Below are 25,392 nucleotides of genomic sequence, written 5' to 3' on the forward strand. Positions count from 1 at the left end.
AACCAAAAATGCCAGCTGTGCTCTCTGCAGTCCTTCAAATTTTCCCCCGTGAGATTGAAAGCGAAACAAAGGCTATGTGCAGAGTGCCTGCATTTGGGAAGTGTACTTAGCCGAATATGACAAACCCATCTCATTGTTGGCAGGCGCATGCAGCGGTTTTGCATATTTATTACAATAGTTTACTGGGCCCAAGGTCTTAGCAGCAAACAACTGGCTAATGATGGATGGATGCCATTAAATATGTAATCCCCCTCCTTGTAATTAATATTGATTTTACCTCAACCCGCTTGAACATATTTTAATTCGTAACTGCACTTTTTAAAACTGCATGGTCGTGTCTCCTCTGGCACAGAAATATATAGAACACCGTGAATTCTGCCTTTTCCAAGATAATAATGCACATTTTTGATTGACATTTCCTGAGAATTTAGAGAGTTTATTATTGTGGTTGCAGTATAACGGTCCATCATATGGGCAGCTTTTTCTCTATTGTTAGCTGTTTTTGGAAAACAAGAAAATATACAACAAATTCAACAAACAAGAAGAGGACACCTGCCTTGATTAAACATTTGTGGATTTCTTTCTCACATAGTCTCAAGTGTAAAATGATCTATGGTCCTTATTAGGTTAATGAGGTTATTACCTAGCCCATGAATTCTGGACTGGAGCATCAAATGTATTTTTTATCATTATTATTTTAAAATCATCGGGTTACATGAAATTTGTGTTGCCGGCTGGCTGGTTCCCCACGGAGCGCGTGAACTGGGCCAGTCTCTCCATGACTCCTGGGCCATGTTTCCCCCCCAGTCCGCCCCGAATGACAACCACTGTAATAAATCCATCCATCCATCCATCCATCCATTTTCTGAGCCGCTTCTCCTCACAAGGGTCGCGGGCGTGCTGGAGCCTATCCCAGCTATCATCGGACAGGAGGCGGGGTACACCCTGAACTGGTTGCCAGCCAATCGTAGGGCACACATAAACAAACAACGCTTCAAACTCACATTCATACCTAGGGGCAGTTTAGAGACTTCAATTAACCTACCATACATGTTTTTGAGATGTGGGAGGAAACCGAAGTGCCCGGAGAAAACCCATGCAGGCACGGGGAGAACATGCAAACTCCACACAGGCGTGGCCGGGGATTGAACCCCGGTCCTCAGAACTGTGAGGCAGACGCGCTAACCAGTCTTCCACCGTGCCGCACTATAAGAAATGTGTGGTTAAATTAAATACCTCTGACACTGGCAGTCAAAACTAAACATTATTATTTGTATACAATTTTATACAGAAGCAGACAATGTGAAGAAGCATTCGGCTTTAATGGAACAAACTTCTGAAATACCCAAGATCTGCTAAAACTGTTGCTTATACATTTAATCCTGTCTGGAAAACGTTTGTTAAAACAATTGTTCTGTGCTTCTTCAAAAATATATCGTTTCATTTTCTGATTTCAATCTGATAATCAGTGTTTTGTCATTTTACTGTTATATTTATCATTTATACTTCTTTGTTGGGAATTTACCTTGATTTTCATCTTTTCATTTCATGTTGTTTTTAATCATGATTTTGTTTCCTCTGTGAATCACTACAAACTTGTTTTTGGTGCTGTACAAATAAACTTGCCTTTCCTTACCGTTTTAGATGGTGGACAAGTGGTTAACACACCCACCTCAAAGTTCTGAGGTTGGGGGTTCAAATCCGGGCTCAGGCCTCGTGCAGAGTTTGTACGGTATCCCTGTGCTTGAGTGAGTTTTCTGGGCACTCCGGTTTCCTCCCACATTCCAAAAATTTGCAAGTAATGATAATTGAAGACACTAAAGTCAAAGGTGTGATTGTGAGCGTGAATGGTTGTTTGTCTATATGTGCCCTGTGATTGGCCGGTGTCCAGCTCACCTGTATCTCTAGCGGTATAGAAAATGGCTGGATGGAAGTCTTATTAGATTGCAGGTGTACCTGATGAAGCAAATAGTGTATGTGAGTTCTATTTTATCCTAACGTATTTTTTGCCCAGGATTTTTTAGGGAAGTTATGGTGGCCGTGAAATGATTTTAGATCAATAATAATATAATAATAATAATAATAATATTATGACCCAAATACTGGTAAAATGAATAACATAGCTAAATTTAGACTTCAATAAAAAACAAATACAATGACCATCCACAGAAAAATACACAGAAAGTCGTTTCACTCTTCATTGTAAGTCATTTTCATCATTTTACCAGCAGCAAGTCACTGGGGAATCCCTAATTTTGGTATTCTAGAACACCGATTTAATAATTTACCCATCCCACAGCCATCGCCTATTATTAGCCTATTATTGAATGACATATCTGTGCCATTGTTTATTATTATTATTTTTTTGTAATAACGTCAACTCCCCACAGATATCGGTGCGTGACCGAAGCACGAGTGCGCACACAGCACGCAGCAAGAGTGCGCTTTGGGCACGGTCGCCAACATTTGGGTGTGATTCACTCAGGGGAGGCGGACGATACGTTTGCGCGCATCTGCTGCGTTTCCTCTCCACACGCTCCACCGTGCACAGCGAGTGAAGACAGAGCAGGAGAAGCTCAGCACACGAGCACTCGGCCAAACTCGGACACATCATCAACTGCGCCTTAGCCTTCCCCAGCACACTCCTCGCCTTCATCTCCAGCCTCAACGTCTCTGAAGTGGCTGCCTCACCGGGTCGGACCGGAGGCCGCCCGGTCTCTGATCTGGTCTCCGGAGTCGGTGCGGACTCGACGCGCTCCCTCGGGGCCAGGCTGTGCGCTTCCCGGATCCGACCGGAGCCACCGCGCGCTCTCGAGATGGACTTGATGGAGAGGGAGGTCACGGACAAGCTGGAAGACAGGGCATCCGTGTACGACTTCGACCCCATCACCGGCAACATACCCGCCACCAAGGTGGAAGTCACCGTCTCCTGCAGGTGAGTCCCCCCGCTGCTGGAGGGTGCAAAGTGGGGGAGAAAGTTGCGCGAGGGGTGCCGCACCCTGCTCCGACTTTGGGCTTGAACAAGTCTGTTGAGTCGCAAAATGTACGTGGTTGAACAAGTTAGGTGTTTTTAAGTGGATACATTTTACAGGTTTCTCCTGTTGTAAAAATGGAATCACATGAAGATGATTTCAAATCAATTAAATTGTGACTGATAAATGTTTGCACCGAATTCACGAAGTTTTCCCCTGACCTGTTCACTACCATGCAGCCTTTATCCCCATTTTCGCTTTATAGCAAAGTCAGAAAAGAAATCGGACAAACACAACACTTGTTCAGTTAAAATAGTCACACATTATGCTTTCAATATGGAAAAGGTTTAGAAAGTCAAGCCTCTCAATGCCCTGCTCTCAGACTTTCATGCACACACCCAACCACATCCTTTCATGCTGGGGTTTTAGGTTGTTGAGCCATCCAAGCGGGCCAGTTTGAGTTGTGTGTGCATTATTGATGTGCTGTCTGACATACAGAGAGATCTGTGCCAGATCCCTCAGCAAAGAGTGATTAAAAAAAAGCTAAGAATGTCATTTTAATTAGTGGACACACGTGGATTTAGTGTTGCACTGAAAAAAAAGGAGTGGGATCAATGTGGAAGGAGCACCTTCAATGGTTGAATTCTGCAAGATTTTAGATTTTGAATGTATCATTCTGACTGACGAAGTAAGCAGCATTCAGATACATTATAAATCCCATTCATTCAAGATTACCCTTTTTGTGTGGGTACACGGTATCTGTATTGAGATGGAAAAACAAGGTGATGTATTATCTCCGGAAAGCACATTTTCTGCTGGAGTCCCACTTTTAGTGATACGTCATACGCTTAGCACATAGCATTTGAAACACTGTTACGTTTTGTGTGTTTTTTGTGTGTGGTGTAGCACGGGGGGGAGCTATGTGCTTGGAAGCACCTTTTTTAAAAGTAGTTATCGAAAAGCAAAGCCAAGGTATGGGGTAGCAGCATTAAGAATACTGAATGAACAAAGTTCAAAAATCAAGATACAAAGTAACAAAAGGGAAACACTCACTTCCAGAGACAACGGGACAACATGACAAGAGATGACATAGAACAATGAATCAAGACTGACTAAGAGCAGCACTAGACTAATTGGATGGGCTGAAGTTGGCCTAGAGTTTGATACGAGGGTACGCAGACCGGTCTTGTCCAGGTCGTTCTGGAGGCCGACCGGAATGACCGAAAAAGGCCCATCGGGCCCAGTCTGGTGGGCTTGTGGGCTGCCAAACATAAGGTTCTCAGCCAGACCGGTCACGATGACAGCCGGGATGCCAAGTGCATGGGTGTCCTTGTGGCCATACAGGCAGACGGCTGGGATGCCGGATCCCGGCGAGTTGCAGAAGCCAGACATGCCAGGTCTTAGGTGAACAGCTGAGACAAATAACGGCCGCGGCACTTGCGCCGCCGGAGGAGAGTTGGATGGTGGCCACAGGATGCGCTAAGCTGGTCAGGTGGCTGTAGCGGCAGTTCAGGCCCCCGAGTCTGAACGTGGACAGGTGACTGGTGCGGCGGTCACGGTTGGCCAGTAGAAACGTGGACAGGTACGTTTTCCATGATCAGCCGCTGAGCTGCCTGGTACAGGGTCCTCGAGCACCCGCAGGGCCAGAAGCGGAGACCTGAGCTCCCGCGAGGCCGGAACTGGTTCTGCGTCAGCCTGATCAGACTGCTGCCATAGACATTGAGGGGCACCAGAAACAAGGGAAGCAGACTCTGCAAGCACTAGGAAAATATATATTGCCGGGCTCGGGACAAGGTGATGAAACAGCCACGGAGTGAGGTTACGTGGGCATGGGGTCAAGAGAACGACGTGAACTGGATACAGGTGTGGAACGACGTGATGGAGAAAGTGGGGAAGAACAACGTGATATGAAAGGCGCGGTATGAGGTAACGACGAGACAGGCTCAACAGAACGACACTGACCTTTACCTCGGCATCTTCGTTGGCCACCATGGAGTGGTCCAGAATAAATGGCCAAACGGGTATCCAAGTAAAAGGTCAGAGAGAAAAACTTCTTGGGTTGGCATTGGGAATACGTAACAAAAACTGACAAGAACTAGATAAACAAGAGAAAGGGCCGGAAAAATCTAAATCCAAATCTAATTTAGAATGTGGGAGGAGGTTGAAGAATGGCAGTAACCTTGAATAATAAAAAAAAAAAAAGAACAATCGGAAGGTATGAATATGTGTGGAGCAAGGGGTACTGTGAAACACTTGGGAAACACCAGTGAGAGGGACAGAGAGGAGAGAACAGGAAGGCTTACTCACTGAGCGTTGGCTCGGTCAGCAGGCTGAGGGTGATAGCGAGCAGCCCGATGCCGTGCAGGTTGATGTGGTGTGCCTCCTGGTGAGTCCCTGTACGCTCGCTTCAATCTGTCATGTTTGGAGTGGTGGATTTGTTGTGGTGGAGTGCAGTCAAAAACACAGGTGGACCCAAGTGCATGGGAGCAGGACAGGCAAGACGACGAGATGTAGGACAATGAACTGAGACTTGACTGAAAGAAAACAGGGAACTTAATACAAACAGACTGACCAGACAATGAAGCACACCTGAACATAACACCAGTGGCTGGAGGGAGCTGATTGGTCGACACAAAGAGCAGGGCCAACAAGAACAGGTGGTGACGAAGGCATAACGAGCAAGCTGGACATACATGCGCAAGGGACACAAGAAAACAAGACACAACATGAAACAAAACTATATCCAATCAAAAATAAGGCAAAAGTCAACAAAAGCACGCATCCTCACACATTCAGTGTTTTCTAGTCGCGGGTGGCCTTGCCCTACTTGCCCATTCTTGACATAGCACCTTGAATCGCAGCGGAATAAAGGTGGTGCTGCAGTGTGTCATTCAAAGTCATCGAAAAGCTTTTTGTGCGAATGTTGTATGATTCACATTTGTGACTTCCTGCACAGCTCGCCACGCATGATGATAGCTGTTCCCTCTTTTGGATAATACCCCCATTACAAATTACCCCCCTTGCTCAGACAACTTATTATTATCAGGGCCAGTGACGGAGAAAGTGGGTTGACAAGGGTATAAGTAAAATCAACCGAAATAATCGTAGGGAATGATTGGTCTTTAAACCAGGGAGAATGTACGGCATGTGGTGTTCATTCAGTGGATTATATTGTTGTTCAATTAAAGGCAGTATTTCTGATAGTAGTCCTTCACCTCAAGGCTCAGCTGGCTCACAAATATAGGTTTGTCATTGAAGCATCAGAAGGAAAGAGAAGAAAATATACAGAATTAGTATTGTAAGGTAAGATCACAACATTTAAAGTCATTTGTCAATTTGTAGTTCTTAGTTTTTTTTTATATTCTCCTCTCGATTTGAACACCCCTGATGTCACACAATTCATAATTCCGGAGTAATAAGCCTTCAAACCTCAAATAATGCTTGAAGTCATCAGAATCAGAATCAGAATGCAAGTGTTCAACTCAGTGGGAATCCTAGCCGCAATTTATGAATCTGTTATAGGATTTGTATACTGTAATATTGACCACACCTCCTGTGCGCACCTCAAATTTGCTGTCAGCGACAATTGCACGCGTGGAGTTTACTGTTGATGCCTCCCTCTCCCTTTCACTGCGCTCCTATTATGGTCTCGTACGTGTCTCGGTCCCGGCTGCTCAGTACGACACCAGTTAAGTTAATAGGATGTATTTACGTATATAGCACTTTAAAAAAGAAAGAGTTATAAGGCACGACACCATTTTTAATTTATTTTGCCTTCAGTCATCGTCACTGTAATTCCCTATCTGCTACACCTGCCCCCCACCTTCAAAGTTAAATGTACACACATTTTTGTTTGAAGTTTTATTATACAGTCGTTAACTTCTTTTTTTCTTTTACTCACACAGTATGAATGTTAAAATGTTATTTCAAGAAAGTCGCTTTACAGTTAATGACGTTTTTTTTTTTTCAATGGCACAGTTTGGCTTACCGAGCTCAGTGATTTCCAACCTTTATGGAGCCAAGGAACATATTTTACTATTGAAAAATCTCACGGCACACCAACACACAGAAATGTAAAAAAAGTGGATACATTAATTACTGTATGTACTTCCTGCCATCTAATAGAAGAGCATTTCTTTGTTCTCTCTGTCACTATGCCTCACTGGCATAAATAGATGAACAAAGATACATTATTTCTTGCAAATTAAATCATTTTTGGAGCAATCACGTCAAATTTTATAATTTCCCACGGCACACATGAAGAGCGCTCATGGCATCAGAATCACTGACATCGCCTCTCGGGGTAGGGGCAAGCCTGCCAACTCAGTGCCAGTCAATCAATAATGACATTTCTGTCATTTTTTATGGGAGCAATATCAGCATCCTGGAATGGATTATTTTTAAACTTTGAAGTTCCACGGTCATTTTTGTTATGTATGTTTTCGCAAATAAACATGCCATTCAGCATAATGTACTATTGCTTTGGGATTAATTGTGTTTTGTTATCTGGGGGTGTGTTTATCAACAAACTTCGGATCAAAGTTCATACTGAGAGAATGAAGAGCAGAGCCAATTAAGCCATTACTGTAATGGATTGTCCTTTTCTTGCACGTGACACCTATAATCTTGGGACTGTGAAGATTGATCTCATAGCTGATAAATCTCACTCTAATTGGGGGAGTGTGCACGTCACGCATGTTTTAATGACATAGGAAACCGTTCCTGTTCTTCAGCACCGTGTTTTCCCAAGGGGAGTGGGACGTGGAATTTCTCCGGTTGTTTCCTTTATACAAGCATCACACGGCTTTGATTAAATTCATGTGCTAAATGTCTGGATGGTCGGCATTTGCATACAGATTTGAGTTTATGAGAAGCCTGGTTTCCGCCTGCGATAGGTGCCTTTATCAATCTGGGACAGATATGAAAGCATCGCACTCGGTGTAGAAAAGCCCAGGGGAGATCCGCAGCCATGGCTTATCGTCACTCTCATCCCCCTCACTCGCTTTCACGTCACATCTCTTTAGGTTGGAGCACTTCAGATGGAAATATTTCATGCACCATAAAGAGATCCCCAGTAAAGTATCTGCTGGTGATCTGCGGTGTCACTCAATGGACACAACATTAGGTACACCTACACCAGCTAATGAAATCTAACAGCAAAATACCTAAAAAGTGTCCTGATGGGAAATTTAAATTGTCTCATAGGTGTATTAATTGAACAATGCTTTTTAAAATTGTATTGTGGCTGTAGTTTGCAGTGGTGGAGAAGTGCACTTTATCATACTGAGAGGTTTATTGTCGTTGTTATTGTTGTTGTCATTGCTATTGTCAATGTCATTTACTGTAAGTCATTAAATCTATGAGAGTGAGTTGACCTTCTTATTCTTCACCCTTTTCTTGACGTCGATATACGTCGCAGTGTTACAAAGACGGAGTGTGTGAAGTGACCACACACTCTCCGCACCTGCCGCACTGAAGCCAGCCTCCACTTTCATCACTGGGGGCTTCGCACAAACTCCAATGATTGCACCTCCAACTTTTTATGTCCTCCTGCCTTCTCTGGTCTTTCTGATCAGTCTATTCATCTGTTGTACTGTATTCTTCCTATATTATAGCTGCTGCAGCAACAAAGTGTAGGTAAAGTATTACTACATCTGTATAAAGGCGACACAAAGCTTCCCTATTAAATATGAATGCATATTTTCTTCTTATTCTGCTCCCCCTCGTCTCACTCACAGTGTGGTCCTTCATAGGGCAAGAAATGATATTTGGTAAATTAAGTTGAATGAAATGCCAAACAGGCGGCACGGTGGAAGACTGGTTAGAGCGTCAGCCTCACAGTTCTGAGGACCCGGGTTCAATCCCCAGCCCCGCCTGTGTGGAGTTTGCATGTTCTCCCCGTGCCTGCGTGGGTTTTCTCCGGGCACTCCGGTTTCCTCCCACATCCCAAAAACATGCATTAATTGGAGACTCTAAATTGCCCGTATGACTGTGAGTGCGAATGGTTGTTTGTTTGTATGTGCCCGGCGATTGGCTGGCAACCAGTTCAGGGTGTACCCCGCCTCCTGCCCGATGACAGCTGGGATAGGCTCCAGTACGCCCGCGACCCTAGTGAGGAGAAGCGGCTCAGAAAATGGATGGATGGATGGAAATGCCATACATTTGCTGCAAGGCAGGAAACCACCAGCCAAAAAGCAAAGAGAGGTAATAATCTTAATGAAGGAAAGTGTAATAAATTTATATGAGGATATGATAAAACATAATGTAATTGTAATAGTTAAATAATGAAAAAAGGGTTAGCATTGTAATTGAATGTCCAACAATATTTACCTGGGCTTGAAAATGTTTGGTTTTGTTGTTTTTTTGGTGTTGACATTTTAATGTGTTGCTTATAAAGCAGTTGTTCCCAAACTTTATTGAGCCAAGGCACACATAAAATAAAACCATATGGCACGCATCCCCCCAAAAAAGATAAATTAAAATGTCACAAAGTACCGTATATATACACTGAAATAATAGTATCTCATCTAATTTTTTTTCACAAATTTATTTTGCGTAAAATGTAGGCCTCTTTAGTTGAACATAAACTATTATTCTGTTGTATGCAACTGTGGATACGCAGATTAATTTGATCTTTTGCCATGTAGTGGAAGAGCATTTAATTGTCCTGCCTGTCACCATTGGTGACTGGAATAGATACCTAGATATTATCTACTCGATAAACAAAACAAAAAAATACTGAATGCGTCAATTAAATTGATGTTGGATCACTTCCTTCTTGAAAGGTTTAGCGTTTTGAGACTCTTATGTGAAACCTTTTACTTTTCAAGTCTTTAAATGCACATTAGCCCACTTTGTAAGTTCAGGAAATGTTTGTGATCAAACACACAAACGCTATTGAGCAGCCTTAGAGAGAAGAGAACATAAACTAACTCGCCCTATAAAAAGCTGTATTTGCTCTCTACAACACAGATTTTCCTTTATCTTTCTTGTTCACCCCGAAATAGCCTCGTTTCAACATTATCCATTATGATAACAGAAAGATGCTGATTCTTATGTTGAGTTTTGCACCCTATAATCCCCCTCCCGGGGTCTGTCACTCGCACAGTTCAGCTGTCACCATCTTTATTCTTCAACAACATTAATCTGCTCTGTGAAGGATTACTCTAATTCCTGTATCCATCATGTCTTTGTATAAAATCTACAGTATGTCTTACTGCACATGGACACAAGGATGTTTGGACGACGATTGAACAGAAATGATGTGCTGTTTAGCAAGGAAAGGAGCTGGTGGTGACTTAAATAGAGGTCGAAGAGGTTTTGATCAATGCTCTATCTCTGACAAACACCAGCCAAGAAAACATCCAAACTTAAAATTCAAGTCTAATGGTGATGGACTATGTACATAGACCATCTGTACAGTGCAGTAAATGTCTTAACTTTCACTCTCATACACATTAAAAATGCAGTGTGCATGTAAACTTCACTTGATTGCGCTTCATCCTGAAATGCTTCAATATGCAGCTCACGAATAATATTAAACACAACCCTTTTTCTTTTTATTTATTTCTTTTTCTTTTCTTTTCTTTTTTTAAAGAAAATATTCTAAAAAAAAAAAAGTCACACTAAAACCTTCAGCCTTTCAACCTTCTCAAAATAAAATGTATCTGTCTACATCTATTGACGTGAGCTGGAAGCATCAGTGCTCCACCTCAGTCACCCTTTAATGGTCAGAAGTGAGCTACAGTTGTCAACACAACCAATGTTGTGCAGTTGCAAGATGAGACTTTTCCACCTCATCAGGATCACAGCCACACAAAAGTGACACATCTTAACCCTCATTGTAATACACGCGACTACTTGGGTATAAAGAAAATTTAGTGCAAGACCACTGGAGGTGCAATTAGAAGTAATTTAGTAGTAATAATCGTGCCACAGTTTGTATTCAAACGGTATTGGACTGGACCCGAAAGTAGACGGAGACGGAGGAAGCAGTTGGTAATGGTTTATTTGGGAAAGCGCGAGGTCTGGATTTCCAAGGCGTGATGGTGGTCCGTAGGAACAGGGAGCGTGCTGGATGTGGGAGCATGAGCAGATGAGGAAGCTCGGCGGCGTGGTTGAGGCAGGCGGCGATACGGGAGACACGGGAGGGCACTGGAGGAGAAGGAGAGCACAAAAGGATAAGTACGTACGCGAGTCATCAAGTATTCTTTTCATTCACAAGCAAGAGTAGGAATATGAGAATCGGCCGGTGTACCATGGAAGTGCGTGAATACTCTGGCGCTGGAACACTGGATCTGGCAGGCTTAAGTGCAGGCTGTGATGAGTGCTGATTGGAACCAGGTGTGCACCCGAAGAGGTGATAATTGCTGGAGAGAGAGGGAAAAACAAGGCACAAAGCGCCATCCCAGTTCCGCAGAGGAACTGCAGGGCAAAGTTGGTTAACCCAAAGGGCATGATAAGATATTCGAAATGTCCTAGGGGAGCATTAAAGGCAGTTTTCCATTTGTCCGCCTCTTTAATGTGAATGAGATGATATACGTTGCGCAGGTCCAACTTGGTGAGGATCTGGGTGTCGCAGAGGGGTTCAAACGAAGGGTCACTGAGGGGCAGCGGGGGTTTGTTTTTTTATTGTAACCCAGCCCCCCGGGGGGGGGAGCGTCAGATGAGTCCAGAGGCTAGTGAGTCACGGCTGTAGTTCTCCATGGCAATCCTTTTCGGGAGGCAAAGGTTGAAGAGGTGACTAGAGGGGAGAGGGGTTCCAGGAAGGTGGTCGATGGCGCAGTCATAAGGGTGCTGGGGGGCGAGAGAGATGGCAAGATACTTACGGAAAACCGGAGAGAGGTCGTGGTATTCTTCTGGGACCGGGGAGCGATCGAGTGGTGTTACTAGTGGCTGAGGTTTGCTGGCGGTGGGGATGGCCGAGAGAAGGCAGGGACAGTGGCAAAAATGTCTCCAATCAGTGATTGACAGGTTGGTCCAATCGATGGTGGGGTTGTATTTCTTGAGCCAGGGTATTACAAGGACTAATTGAGTCTCTGGGGAGGGAATGACTAATAGTTGGAGGGTTTCCTGGTGATTGCCGAGATGAGCAGGGTGAACGGTGCCGTCTGGTGAGTAAGAGGAACTGCAGGGGACAGATCATGACAAATCGTGCACTAGCCCTCTGTAAGAAATTAATAACCAATAGTAATAATGCTGCGGTTACAACACTTGCAGAGTTCAGCCAGTGCATACATATACTGTACCACAGTGGCACTATCATGACATATATTAGATGACACTCCACTGCAGTTCAACAAGCAAAAACAGAAAAAAAATGCTCCATACGTCTACTCTAATTAATTCACTTTAATTCATTTGACTGCTGTCCGCCCAAATGCATTTTACATGCTGTCATTGTTATGTGAAGTCATGTTCAACTTCTACCCTATTATGCCAAACTCACACTGACATATTGCATCCATGTGGAGGGTGTCACACATACTGGGCACTCAGTTTATCACCCTATACGCTAATCACTTGAGACAAGTTAAATCACAATTAATATGATATGACAAGCTCAACTCCTTTCATTTTGACACTGCTTGTAATACATTGAAAGCTATGCAAATGTTTTAATGCCAGTGTCTTCCAGCATGTTGTAGTAAGCAATGCATGACTAGGTTGGATCACGTGCGTTTCTGCGCCTATTCTGAGCCTATGCTGCTATTTCAGCTTTGGCTGTGTTCCCTTCTTTGCAGGATAAGATGATTGGGCAAGATGGTCCCGTGTGCTCCAGCAAAGCTGGAAATGTGTGAAAAAATGTGTGGGTGAAATGAGTGTATTTGATTATGGAGCTGCTGACACCCTGAGGGGAAACGGATAATGGATGAGTAAAAAAAAAAAAAATGTGTGTGTATGTTGGTGTATTGCTTCCTCTACTTATTACATTCATAAGGATGTAATTTTATTTATGATGGCTTATAAGATTTATTGTTGAATTCAATACAACTGCTTTAAATAAATCTGTTAATAGAAACAGAAATTCTAAGCACATTTTCAGCTCTTTTTTCATTCAAGTTATGATTTTTTTTAAAGATTAATTTATATGTCTAGGAGTGATTTTAGCATCTTTGCGCGCTATGGGGTAACATTTGTCTTTTGGACACATTTATGGTTCTCTGAGGAAGAATTTCACAAACAGTAAGATTGGAAGCCATTATGTGACTTCTTACTTCGTAATGATCTGCAAACCTCAAAACGTATGCCTCATAAAATTTTAATTAAAGTACATTTCAATTCCAGGTTTACATGTGTTTGTGGTACCTGCAACAGCATAATAAAGAAACAGGTCACTTTTGGTATAATAACAGTGCAGAATGGATAGTGAAAGTGAATATACAGTATCGATGTCTGTTTTTTTTAGTCCGTCTGTCTGTCTGTCTGTCTGTTCATCTATCTATCAACTGCCTATGTCCATGCCCAGAATAAGTGGTTCAGATAATGAAAGAGTACAGCAGTTGCCATGGAAATATGAAAACTATATTCAATAATTACGTTGGTTGGTTCATCCATTTAAGAATAGCTACTGCCCCTGTTATAATTAATCAAGAGGTCTTTCCCAGAACATGAACTTCTCTTGGGCTTTTACAGTAGTCATATAAAACATTTAACCACATTTTCAATTTGCTATTCCTTCAGACAGAAACACCTTCTCAAAAGTGATTATTTTGGTCCACAGCTACTTGAAAGAGTCAATGCATCTTGCTGCAGGCAAGGTTAAAACAAATCAGACTATAATGTCTGATAGTGAAGGAATTTTCTGGTTTTGGCCTCAGATTAGACAATTTCACATTTTCTTGATGCATTTTACTCATCATTTCTAGTTGCACTTTGAGAATTGACCCACTTAAGAAAAGTTGTTTTCGCCCAGTAAGAAAAATCGTTCATATTCATTATCCTTTTAATCTTTCACTCAAATAAAGCAGCCCGTTCTCACAAGCAGTTTTATAAGCTCTCCAGGGCAAAGTTAATACACAGTGAATTACTTTCATAATAACATTTTAAGTTTTCTTCCTTATATTTAATTTATGTATACATTATATTCATGCACGGCAACAGACTGGTTAGCACATCTGCCTCACATTTCTGAGGACCGGGGTTCAAATCCCGGGGTTTGCATGTTCTCCCTGTGCCTGCGGGGGTTTTCTCGAAGATAGCTGGGATAGGCTCCAGCACGCCCGTGACCCTACTGAGGAAAAATGGTACAGAATATGGATGGATGGATCACATTCATGCCCTAACCCATAATTGCTTCAGCATTACTGGTAGCCTTATATTGCTCAATGAATCTCTATACCTATGTTTTTATGTCCTAAATGTACAGTACATTTTGTCATTGTGGCTTGTTTTTTTTCTGTAGTAATAGAGTGGCTGCACCTACTGGAGACAAAGCCCTTGTCTGTTTTTAACATACTTGGCCAGTAAAAATTATTCTTATTCTGAAAAGCACTTTACACAATTGCCAATTATAGCATTATTGTCACAAAATATAGCATGCTTCTGAGAAGTGGCTTCAAGAGCTCCTGCTTGTGCACAGAACTTTCCCAAAATGTCGAACAATTACTATGGATAAAGACAACTGGAAAAGAACATTAAAAAAATCAAAAGAACAAGGTCCCGACTGTGAAACATGGAGGAGGCCAAGTTATCTTCTGGGGCTGCTTTTGAATCTGTGCAGGGTACAATGAAATCTCAAGACTATTAAAGCATTCTGCAGCGAATGTTCAGCACAGTATCAGAAAGCTTGGCTGAGTGTCATAGGTCCTCAAACTGGAAAATGATACCAAATCATACCTAAAAACACCCAAGAGATTGCTAAGAACAAAACATTGGGTGATTCTTAAGTGGTTCTATTTCTACGAACCCTGATCTGAATCCTATTGAACATCTGTGGAAGGAGCTGAAACATGCCGCCTGGAAAACAACAAAACTAGAGATGGCTGGAGTAGTTTGCGCACAAGGAGCACTTCATTGAGAGTTACAGGAATTGGTCCCTCTGCTCCCGAGGCCGGGCCCCCCTTGGCTGGATGACGGCTTGGTGTTGGGGCTGAGAGAGGACTTTCTGTCCTCTCTCATCTTGTCCTATTGGTTGTTGCATGTCCTCACCGGGTGTCCCCTCCATCCACAAATAACACAATTTGACTTTGGCAACGTTACTTGTGGTCAAATATCTAAACTATTGCTGCTGCTGTGGTTCGCACCCCTTTCCCCCTTGTCCATTCTGTCCCTCTGTCTGTCCCCTAAAAAACCTTTTCTGTCCGATTGCATTTTCAATAAACATCAGAATAATAATAAACAAAAAACAAGCAGAGGGAATATTTCAAACTCCCCTGCTGCACAGCAAAATTGTTCCAGCACAAAAGGCATGCAGATCCACCATTCTGCATGGCCATGCAGCTGAACAGGACAGGTTTAAAAACAAAACAAGAAATAGTATCACTGTACTTACATTTCTATTAGTTAATTTTCAGTATTTAATTAGAGTCATAGCGTAATAAGTCATTTTTAATTTACTCCTGCAATTTCAATTCAGAAGAATGTGCTTGCTATTTTGTTTTTCAAAAATATTTAAAATATAACTTGTGCTATTACTTTTAACAGTTTCAAAATATTTCAGTGACCATTGTTATTTTTCTCTGCCTTAAATGGACAGTTGGCAACAATTTAGCCTACACGTGTATTACCACTGGTTACTGATGTCACTTATCAGCAATGCACAATGAGCCAGTCTCCTAATTACACAATATGCACATCTGCCTGATGGCTGACCTGTGTTGTGTCGGCCAACAGCACGGTTCTCCTTGTTGAGACTTCTGGAATGATCTTAAGCCTTCACGCCAGGCAGCAAGCTCACTGTGACTGTCTGGCACACTAACTTGGAGTCTCCCCAGAGGAAGTTCTGGCTTGAATAATTCAACAGCTGGTGGGAGGAAGGATCCTGCTTGGTTCTGCCATCGATTTGACGCTCAAGTAATGCCAGCATTACACTTGGACTCTGTTGTTTGAGGTTGAATTGTTGATTTAAATTAAGTTCCTGCATAGATGGTTGAAACATGATTTCTTGTAGATGAGTGATTGATTATTTTAATTCCATGTACACTGAATATCAAAGAATCTGTTAATCAAATAGGATAGATATTGCAGGAGATGATACGTCAGTGATAAGTTGAGAGGCAGCAATGAGGGCTTTTTTTTTTTTTAAACATTCCTTATATTGCGGCATATATTTCCCCATACACTCCCCTCAGTGCTCATCCACCACAGTAAACAGATTCCTCTTTCGTCGACAATCGCTTCTTTTTAAACTTCCTTTCCAATCTGTGCACATGCTCCTTTCCTCCCCCATCTCACTTCTACTTTCTACTTTCTCTCCCCCTTTTTTAGTTTTATGGAGTTATTTTTTTAAATTTCTTACTCTGAATTAATGTTCCCACCGCAGCTAGCTCTGTCATCTCTGTTACCACGCGCACAGTCCCTTTCGTTTTGTCAAACTGGCATAGTTTTTTCAGGGAGGACGAGTGAGGATCGCCTTCTTATTACTATCCATCCTTGCTTAAATGTCCTTGAGGGGAACACATTTTCTTTAGAGGCAGGCTGTTATTGCTGAATGAAAACATCATTGCTCAATGAATGTTTTACCTTCACACTTTCTCCACCAAAATTGATTTGAAAATCCTTACAACTGGACAACTAGGTCAAAGTCTTCAAGTATGCTTATTTCTTGCACTTACACTAGATTAGCACAATATGATGGACGTAATAATAATGCCAATACTAGGTGTTTTGCAAGTATTGGTAATAAATCAAAGTAATTAGGTAACTTGAACCTGATGACTGGTGCTTTCTCTGTGTATTCAATGGTGAGTATGACTGTCAATCATTAACGTTTTCCGCATTGGACTTATTTATAATGCTGCATCATTCCATTATAAATACATTAATTAAAATTGTCATGATTTTTCTGCACAAAATGGCTGAGAAAAAAATAACAGGATTCTACTGCCTCATAGTGAAGTATGCAGAGTCCATTGTGAACACCCACTCAAATGAAGAAATATGATGATATGATTTTGTATAAAGCTTGTGGTTTTTATAAATGCAGATGTGTGTGTAGCTGTGATTTATTTATTTTTTTACATTTCTTTTACCAATGTTTAATAAAACTGGTAAGCATGATCATTTGAATTACTGTAATAATCATATGAAATATTCATACAAATGAATCTACCGAGCATTCTCCCCGCCCCCACATTTACACAACTACTGTACAGTTGCGCGTGTGTGAGCGCAAGAGGTAAAGCTCATGCTTGAACCTTAATAGCAAAGAGTCACACTACACCCACTACAGCCTCACAAAAACGCCTTCAGTGTGTGAAGCTCACAGACTGTACTTGTGCTGCCTTGATGTGCATTGTGAGGGAATAAGGTGTTGGAGATATTAATAAATAGTCTACGTGCATGATGTCAAAATGAGAGGGAACACTGTAAGCACTTTTAAGTGTCATTGAGGTAGGGCAGTGTGATATGATTTCAGTCCATTTATTTTGTCCTACGATAAACCCCCACTATATCGCATTTCACTTTTTACAGCCCCGGTATTTTGCGTTTTTTTAAACAGTGTTTATTACAGTTGTTGTGCCTATTTTCTTATAATGTTTGTACAATATTTTTGTGTTATCCATTGCTATTGCTCTCTCTCTCTCTCTCTCTCTCTCTCTCTATTTCTCTCTCTCTCTTGCTCTCTCTGTTTCTCTCAATATAATGTGTTGAAATATGTTTGTATTATTTTAAAAGTTTTAAAATAAGTACCGCAAATGTTATAAAACATGTCAGGGTGTATTTAAATGGGGTATTTCTATTTTGCGGATTTTCACTTATCGTACGGGGGTCTGTAACGTAACCCCAGCGATGGGGGTGGGTTTACTGTACGTATCTTTATTAGACTGCACGGGTGGAATGTGGAATTAATGCTCACTTCTTATCTAGTCCAAGTCGAAAAATCATGTCAATTTCCATGCCTCTTCAAACAGGAGCACTGATCCCTTGATATTTATTATCTCCTTCTCAGTTTGCACTGGCTGAGTGCAGCAGTTAGAGTGAGCGAGGCCACAGGAGCCTCCCGTTGGCTTAAAAGAAGCATCTGCCTAATTACCAGAGTTGGTGGTAGAGTTACACTATATACTGTACGTAAATAAAGCCTGTTAAATTAGTGTCTGCCTAACTGGGGCGTGGTTCTCCTGCATGAGCAAAATAAGTTTTGTTATTCTGGTCTCTTTCTGATCTCATCCACAACAATTTCTGTTTTGACTCTCATTCCTACCCCCCACGCCCAACACACTCCCTCTCGCTCACTCTTTCTCTCTCACACACACTCATGCACACGCTTCATGTGACATATTTGTCTGTTCTTCTCCTCTTGTGATTGAGTTTTTGTCACATTGCTGCTCTCTTCATGCCTCAATATTCTCTTGTATACAGACAAACGCTGGAGCATGTGGGGCATAACACACATGCACACACGCACGCATGCACACACACACGAATACTGCCTCGGCTGAAGCTCAGATCTTTTTCTGAACCTCATTTACATCAGGGAAGTTTGTTTGAAACCCCTGTAGCATTGCCAGTAGATTGCACAACACTCAAATGCAAATCTGATGACACATTTGAAATTTTTAACGCCTTAGAATTAGTTATTTTGGTGTCCTTGTTTGTTGTTTGGACTTTTGAAGCAACAATTGTGTGGAAAACAATGTGTTTGCAATTCTGGCTTCGACTATGCTGTTGGAAAAATGATTCTAAGCAGAGCATAACTTTTATTAGCAAAGACGAATGATATGCAGGGTTTTGAGTCTCTACTGCTACAATGGCAGCTTATTTATTTGTAGACAAATTGAGAATAGTTATACCCCAGCAGGCCCCAACGCACAGACTGGAATGGCCAAAAGTGAGAATAAATTCTTTGGTCTGGACTGATGTGCGTTTAGGTGAAATGGTTTGTTGTTTGGCTCATGCAGCACAATTCTACAGTCAATTTTGTTATTTTTTTCCCTAATTAAATAACAGCTCTTGTCTACCTAATAGACAGACAGAGGGATAAGTTACCAACCCACATAAACAGCATGTGAACACAGTAGAGTAATGGTTCACGGAGCTGACTTTCAAGCGCGTGTTGGATCGAATTCCCCAAGTACATTTATCTTCATTGTCCCATTCACAATCACCCCCTGATTGACTGGCAAACAAGCCAGGATTTATTGTGCCTTTCGCCAACCATCAGCTGGGATTAGACTCCATCTTCCTCACAGTCCTGACCAGGATATGGTTCCACAGTACTGGAGCCTGATAGGTCAAGATTTGACTTGTTTTCTTCTTTTTAAGATACTGGGAACCACCAGTAGAGCCATACTCTGATAAGAAGCTATAGGATGGTGCTTGACCAGAGCAACAAAGCCAGTGTGTCTTCTTCCTTTGCGAGTTCTGTTCAGCACTCAAGAAACAGTAATGTAAATCCTCTGAAGAGTCTTTAGAGACCTGTTCAAAGAGCTTGAAAATCCATTTCCCTCTCCAGCAGGCTCCATATTAAATGGTTCCCTAATATAGTAAATTCCTTGTCATATGGATGTTGGCCTTGTGCTACACTTACAATCTTGAATTACAGCATACACGTCACGCTGTTTACAGCCATTTTAAGGCAGGAAAAGCATAAATTCCATCATCCTCCCTGCCCCTCAAACATATAGCCCCACAATCGATGATCGGACTGGTAATCACAAGCTAAAGCTGATAACATTGTTAGCCAACACTGACTAGGTAAGACTGCATAGTGAAAGGAAACCACACAAAAAAAATTGACTTGGTTTTGTTATTTTAGGAAATAACAACAACAAAAGGAAACCACACAGGAAAATGGACTTGGTTTTGTTATTTCACATTTGATAGGTGGACAAGCACTCCCCTTTAGAGTCAGTGACTTCACCGATTACATCCAAAGTTTACTTTGTTGAGCAATTTATTTGACAACATTGGGACAGTGAAGTGTTGCATCTGAATTTAGGGCAGGACAATTTTTGATGTGGGGCTGGCGTGTTGTAAAGCATACGCTACGGGGCCCACTCTCGGCACAGGGTAATAAAAGAATCGCTTTGATGAAAATTCATTGGGCGGATCTGCTTCTGAATAGATGAGCTCCTCCTGCTTGCTGGGTGTTTCTGTTTGAAGTTGGGGTTGATATCTTGTTTTGCTTTCTACGCCCCTAGAGACCTTTTAACCAAAGTGTATTCATGTGTGTATATGGTGACTCCCTGAAGATGAATGTAAATACAATATATATTGTATTATTAGGGGCTTCTAGCCCCTTTAACAGGACCTACTACCCCCACTGCCATAAACACATTATGCACGTTGTCTTCTCCTGTGCATGCATGCATGCATGCATGTTGTCTCAAAGCTGTGGATGTTAATCAAGGCACAATTAGAACCTTTTTCTTCGTGATAAGTTATTCATAAAATCAAAGAGAGGGCATTGACTCAGAATCCTGTTAAAAAAATGATTGAAGTTGATGAATCTCTTTAGTTATATCAATCCATCCATCCATCCATCCATCCATTTTCTGAGCCGCTTCTCCTCACTAGGGTCGCGGGCGTGCTGGAGCCTATCCCAGCTATCATCGGGCAGGAGGCGGGGTACACCCTGAACTGGTTGCTAGCCAATCGCAGGGCACATATAAACAAACAACCATTTGCACTCACATTCACACCTAGGGGCAAATTAGAGTTGTCAATTAACCTACCATGCATGTTTTGGGGATGTGGGAGGAAACCGGAGTGCCCGGAGAAAACCCACGCAGGCACGGGAGAACATGCAAACTCCACACAGGCGGGGGCTGTGATTGAACTCAGAACTATGAGGCAGACGTTCTAACCAGTCGCCCACCGTGCTGCCCTCTTTAGTTATATACTTAATATAATTTACAGAAATGTGCCTATGATAATGATCTGTCTTTTATTATTTTTCAAGTGATATTAAACAGCAATAATCAATTACAGGCATTTATGTCACCGGACTCCATTTACTGTACACATTTCTGGTAACGTGACATATTACATTTACTGAGTTTTTTAATACACAGGACTTCAATTGAAATGTTAGAATAAGAGGAATTTATTATTATAACACATTCAAGGTTAAAGGCCAAACCATAGTCATGAAGCACCTTTGCCTCAAGCAGACAAGAGGGAACATACTGTATCCCCCCCAGACACAATGTTTTGTTTGAGTCGTGAACTGTCACTACCTATTTCCTTCCAGTTTCATTAGATTAGACATACACTGATTCGTGCAGCTTTTCTGTTCATATTTTGCATTACCATGAGTATAAATGCAAGCTTGAAATAAAACATTGAATGACATGCATTTGATGTGCAAGAAACTCAGTGTGGTGTTGAGTTACAGATAAGTAGAATAAATGAAGCACAAGATTATATCAACACAGCTTAAAGAGTAATCATGCACGCATCCAAAGATCCATCCATCCATCCATTTTCTCCACTTATCTGGGGTCGGGTTTCAAGGGCAGCAGCCTAAGCTGGGTAGCCCAGACTTTCCTCTCCCCGCCCACTTCATCCAGATCTTCTTGGGAGACTACAACGTGTCCTGGGTTGTCATTGGGAACTCCTCCCGGTGGGGCGTGCACGGAATGCTTTCCCGGGGGAGGCGTCCAGGGGGCATAAACATAAGGCCCAGCTACCTCATCAGGCTCCTCTCGATGCGGAGGAGCAACAGCTGTACTCTGAGCCCCTCCTGGATGACATAGCTTCTTACCCTATCTCGAAGCTAGAGCCCGGACAACATGTGGAGGAAACTCATTTTGGCAGCTTGTGATCTTGTTATTTCGCTCACGACCAACAACCCGTCACCGTAGCTGAGGGCGGGAATGTAAATTGACCAGTGAATCGAAAGCTTTGGCTTTCGGCTCAGCTCCTTCTTCACCACAACAGACTTATACTGAGTCTGCATCACTGCAGATGGTGTGAAACTGAACACTGAAATGCTGTCCAAAAAGGTTATGAGCAAAATCAATCACAAAGGGTAGCCTTGGTGGAGTTAAACCCTACCTCCCGTACAGGGACCAAACAGCTCGTATCAAAACCTCCAGTGCCGCATACTTTCAGAGCACCCCGCCACAGGACTTCCCGAGAGAGAAGGGTGAATGCTTTCTCCAATTCCACAAAACAATTCCCTGCTGAGGGTGTAGAGCTTATTCACTGTTCCACGGCCATGACGAAAACCACACTGCTCCTACACTTTCTGAAGGACCCTCCGACCCTTGAATACACATAACCAGGGAGGCTGAGGTGTGTGAGCACAGCTGTACGTAGAACACATCCTCAGGTCCCCCTTCTTAAAAAGGGGGACCACTACATTGAGCTGCCAATCCAGAGGCACTGTCCCTGATGTCAACGCAATTTTGCAAAGGTGAGTCAAATCATAATAGCCTCAGAACATCCAGAGGCTTTAGAAACTCTAGCCGGATCTCACCCACCCCTGCTAATGAGGAGCTTCTTAAGCACCTTGATAACCTCAACCCCAGAGATAGGAGAGCCCAACTCAGGCTTCAGAACCTGCTTCCATGTAGGAAAGGGTGTCAGTGGAAATGAGGTCTTCAAAGTATTCTCCCTACTGACTCACAACATCCCGAGTCAAGGTCAGCAGCGCCCCTTCCCCACTGTACACAGTGTTGATGGCGCACTGTTCACCCGTCCCGAGACGCCGGATGATAGACCAGAATTTTCTTGAAGCCGTCTGGAAGTCATTCTGTATGGTATCGCCGAACTCCTCCCACGCCCAAGTTCTTGCCTCACTGAAAACAAAAGCTGCATTGTGTCTGGTCTGTGGTACCACTAGCTGCCTCTGGACTCCCACAGATCAAAAAGGCCCAATAGGACTCCTTCTTCAGCTTGATGGCATCGCATACCGCTGGTATCCACCATTTGGTTTTGGAATCACTGCCAACAGTGGGAGCAATTGTCGGCTTCCTCGATAATGGAGGCACTGAACAACATGGGCCGTTGCTGACCGTTGGAAATAAATTAAAACGATTTCATGCAAATTATGATTGCAGGTCAGGGCTTTTGTTAATGTTTAGGCCAGCAGATAAGGCTCTGAACTGCACAGGTCCACTGTTGTTGTTGAGTGTTTGGAGGGCAGAGATAGTGATGCTGTCAATCAAGCTGCGATTGTCCTTCATAGCAAACCCTACAATTTTCAGGGAGCATGCTAACATTTGAATTTGCACACTGTGAATGAGTGTGTGCTTAATACAAAATTATGCAAATACAAGAAATTGGTAGCTTGATGATAACTACAGTTATTGTAGACAGGGGTAAGTCTTGTTCTTCAGTCTCTCATCAAAATGTCAAGCTTATGGGACATTGAAATAAGTAAATTCAGAAAACAACAATCATTTGATCATTGTGGCTCAGAAAACCCCAATTCAATTACGTATCGTTATGTAATGTAAAGTGTCTTAAAAATTATTCAGAAATAATTACTTTTATTTTTAAAATATACCTCTTTAAGGCTGGGCTTTTAGTTAATGAAAAGTTTTGTTATATTGTACACAAACTTATGTCACTCAAAATGATATAGACATCATTTTGGTGAGAAATCCCAAACTCAAAGAAATAGAAAAAACTTATAGCGCTGATTTATCAGGCAGAGTCCTCATATCTCCTAAATCACTACTTTTCAGGAAATAAAAAAAAAATTTCATCTTATCAAACACCACATCGCTCTGCTTGGTATTATACTGTATATTTGTATCATATACTGTTGCGCAACAATCTTGCTCATTTAAATTGCGAAAAAAAAAAGATAATTTATTTCTCTGTCATTGATTAAAATGGTACATACACGTCGCCACCGCCGGCCGTGCACTTCAAAGTTTGGGCTCACGCTGACCCCACTACCTGAGAAAAAGCCTTTAAAAGTTAAAACTCATCGAGACAATATTATATCCCAAATTCTAGAAAAAGTTGGTTTGGCAAAATACGGGACCTTTAAATTTAGTATTTTTGGACATCTAGGATTTCTGCCCGAGAGCGACTAAATGTTTTTTTTCCTCGAAGACCACTGTATTTAGGCATCTCAGACCATCTTATATAGCAAATCTGCCTTCTTTTGTGACAATTGGGATTATAAATAAACTTGACAACGTTGCGTGTATCGAATCCAAATACAGTACTGTGTCATAAAGTTGTATTGCGGCATGTTTTTGTGTCTCAGAATGAAATAAAACAAAATTTAAAGGAAAACTGTTACTTCAATCTATAGTTATGTGGAAGAAAAATTACCATGATGTCATTCTGATATCAATCTTGCTTTGTAATTAAGTAACATTGATTTGTCTTTTTAATTTACAGAAATCTTCTGGATAAAGACACATTCTCCAAGTCAGATCCATGTGAGTGTTTGAATTTAACTGTCAGTGAATTAATTATTTCATTTCCTTCTTTACTAATTCTATGTTCTTCTTTACTGGTCAGTATTTTCTTTTTAACCCAGTTTTCATTCTGTAATTTGGGAAATCTTTGTTTCTCCCTGACTTAGTTCACTGACTGTATTGGAGATAACATCCCAAAACAAAAGCACGCACACACACACACACACACACACACACACACACACACACACACACACACACACACACACACACTGATTTATCATTTTGAGTCAAGCTACTTGTGTTTGATGACTGACTTTTTCCTTTCTCTGTGTCTTTCATCCTTCACAATCTTTTATCTCCCTCTCTGTTCTGCTTCAAAGTGTGTGTCCTCTATACACAAGGTGTGGAAACCAAACAGTGGAGAGAGGTAAGTGGATTTATCTACTTTAACTTTTTAAACTGCAAAAAAATGATTTTCCTCTTAAGCCACAAATAATGCATGAAGACACCTGAGCCGTCAACATAGACCTAGACTTTCCATTTCTCTCTCTCTCTCTCTCTCTCGCTCTCTCTCTCTATGTGCATATATAAATAAAATAGTTCTATATACTCAACTCCACTTTTAACTTTAACAGGAGCATCAAACAAACTACAAGAAATAAAATAATGTGAATATTACAATAGTCATATTAATGCGTTACACTTATGTCGTGCTTTTTCAAGAAGCTCAAAGTACTTTACAATTGCACACACTATTCATTCATTCCACAGTCACAGCCTAGTGGTGGTAACTGTAAACTACTCGTGTAGCCACAGCTGCCCTGGGGTAGTCTGACGGAAGCGTGGCTGCCATTCTGCGCCTACGTCCACCACCAAACATCCAACCACATTGATTCACGTGCAAAGTGGGTTAAGTGTCTCGCTTGCCC

General features: G+C 41.9%; 1 protein-coding gene across 2 annotated transcripts in view; it reads left to right on the forward strand.

Annotated features, from left to right (window-relative positions):
• The first annotated feature begins 2,727 nt into the window (after positions 1 to 2,727).
• The window catches only part of cpne5b (copine Vb), a 102,719-nt gene continuing 80,054 nt past the window's right edge, over positions 2,728 to 25,392 (forward strand). For both annotated transcript variants that reach the window (XM_061687322.1, XM_061687324.1), the window contains exons 1-3: positions 2,728 to 2,935; positions 24,441 to 24,481; positions 24,844 to 24,890. In XM_061687322.1, coding sequence (XP_061543306.1) covers positions 2,817 to 2,935; positions 24,441 to 24,481; positions 24,844 to 24,890 — 207 coding nt within the window. In that variant the 5' untranslated portion in view covers positions 2,728 to 2,816. The remainder of the gene's footprint in view (positions 2,936 to 24,440; positions 24,482 to 24,843; positions 24,891 to 25,392) is intronic.

This window comes from Phycodurus eques, chromosome 10 (genome assembly GCF_024500275.1).
Source record: "Phycodurus eques isolate BA_2022a chromosome 10, UOR_Pequ_1.1, whole genome shotgun sequence".
NCBI lineage: Eukaryota > Metazoa > Chordata > Actinopteri > Syngnathiformes > Syngnathidae > Phycodurus > Phycodurus eques.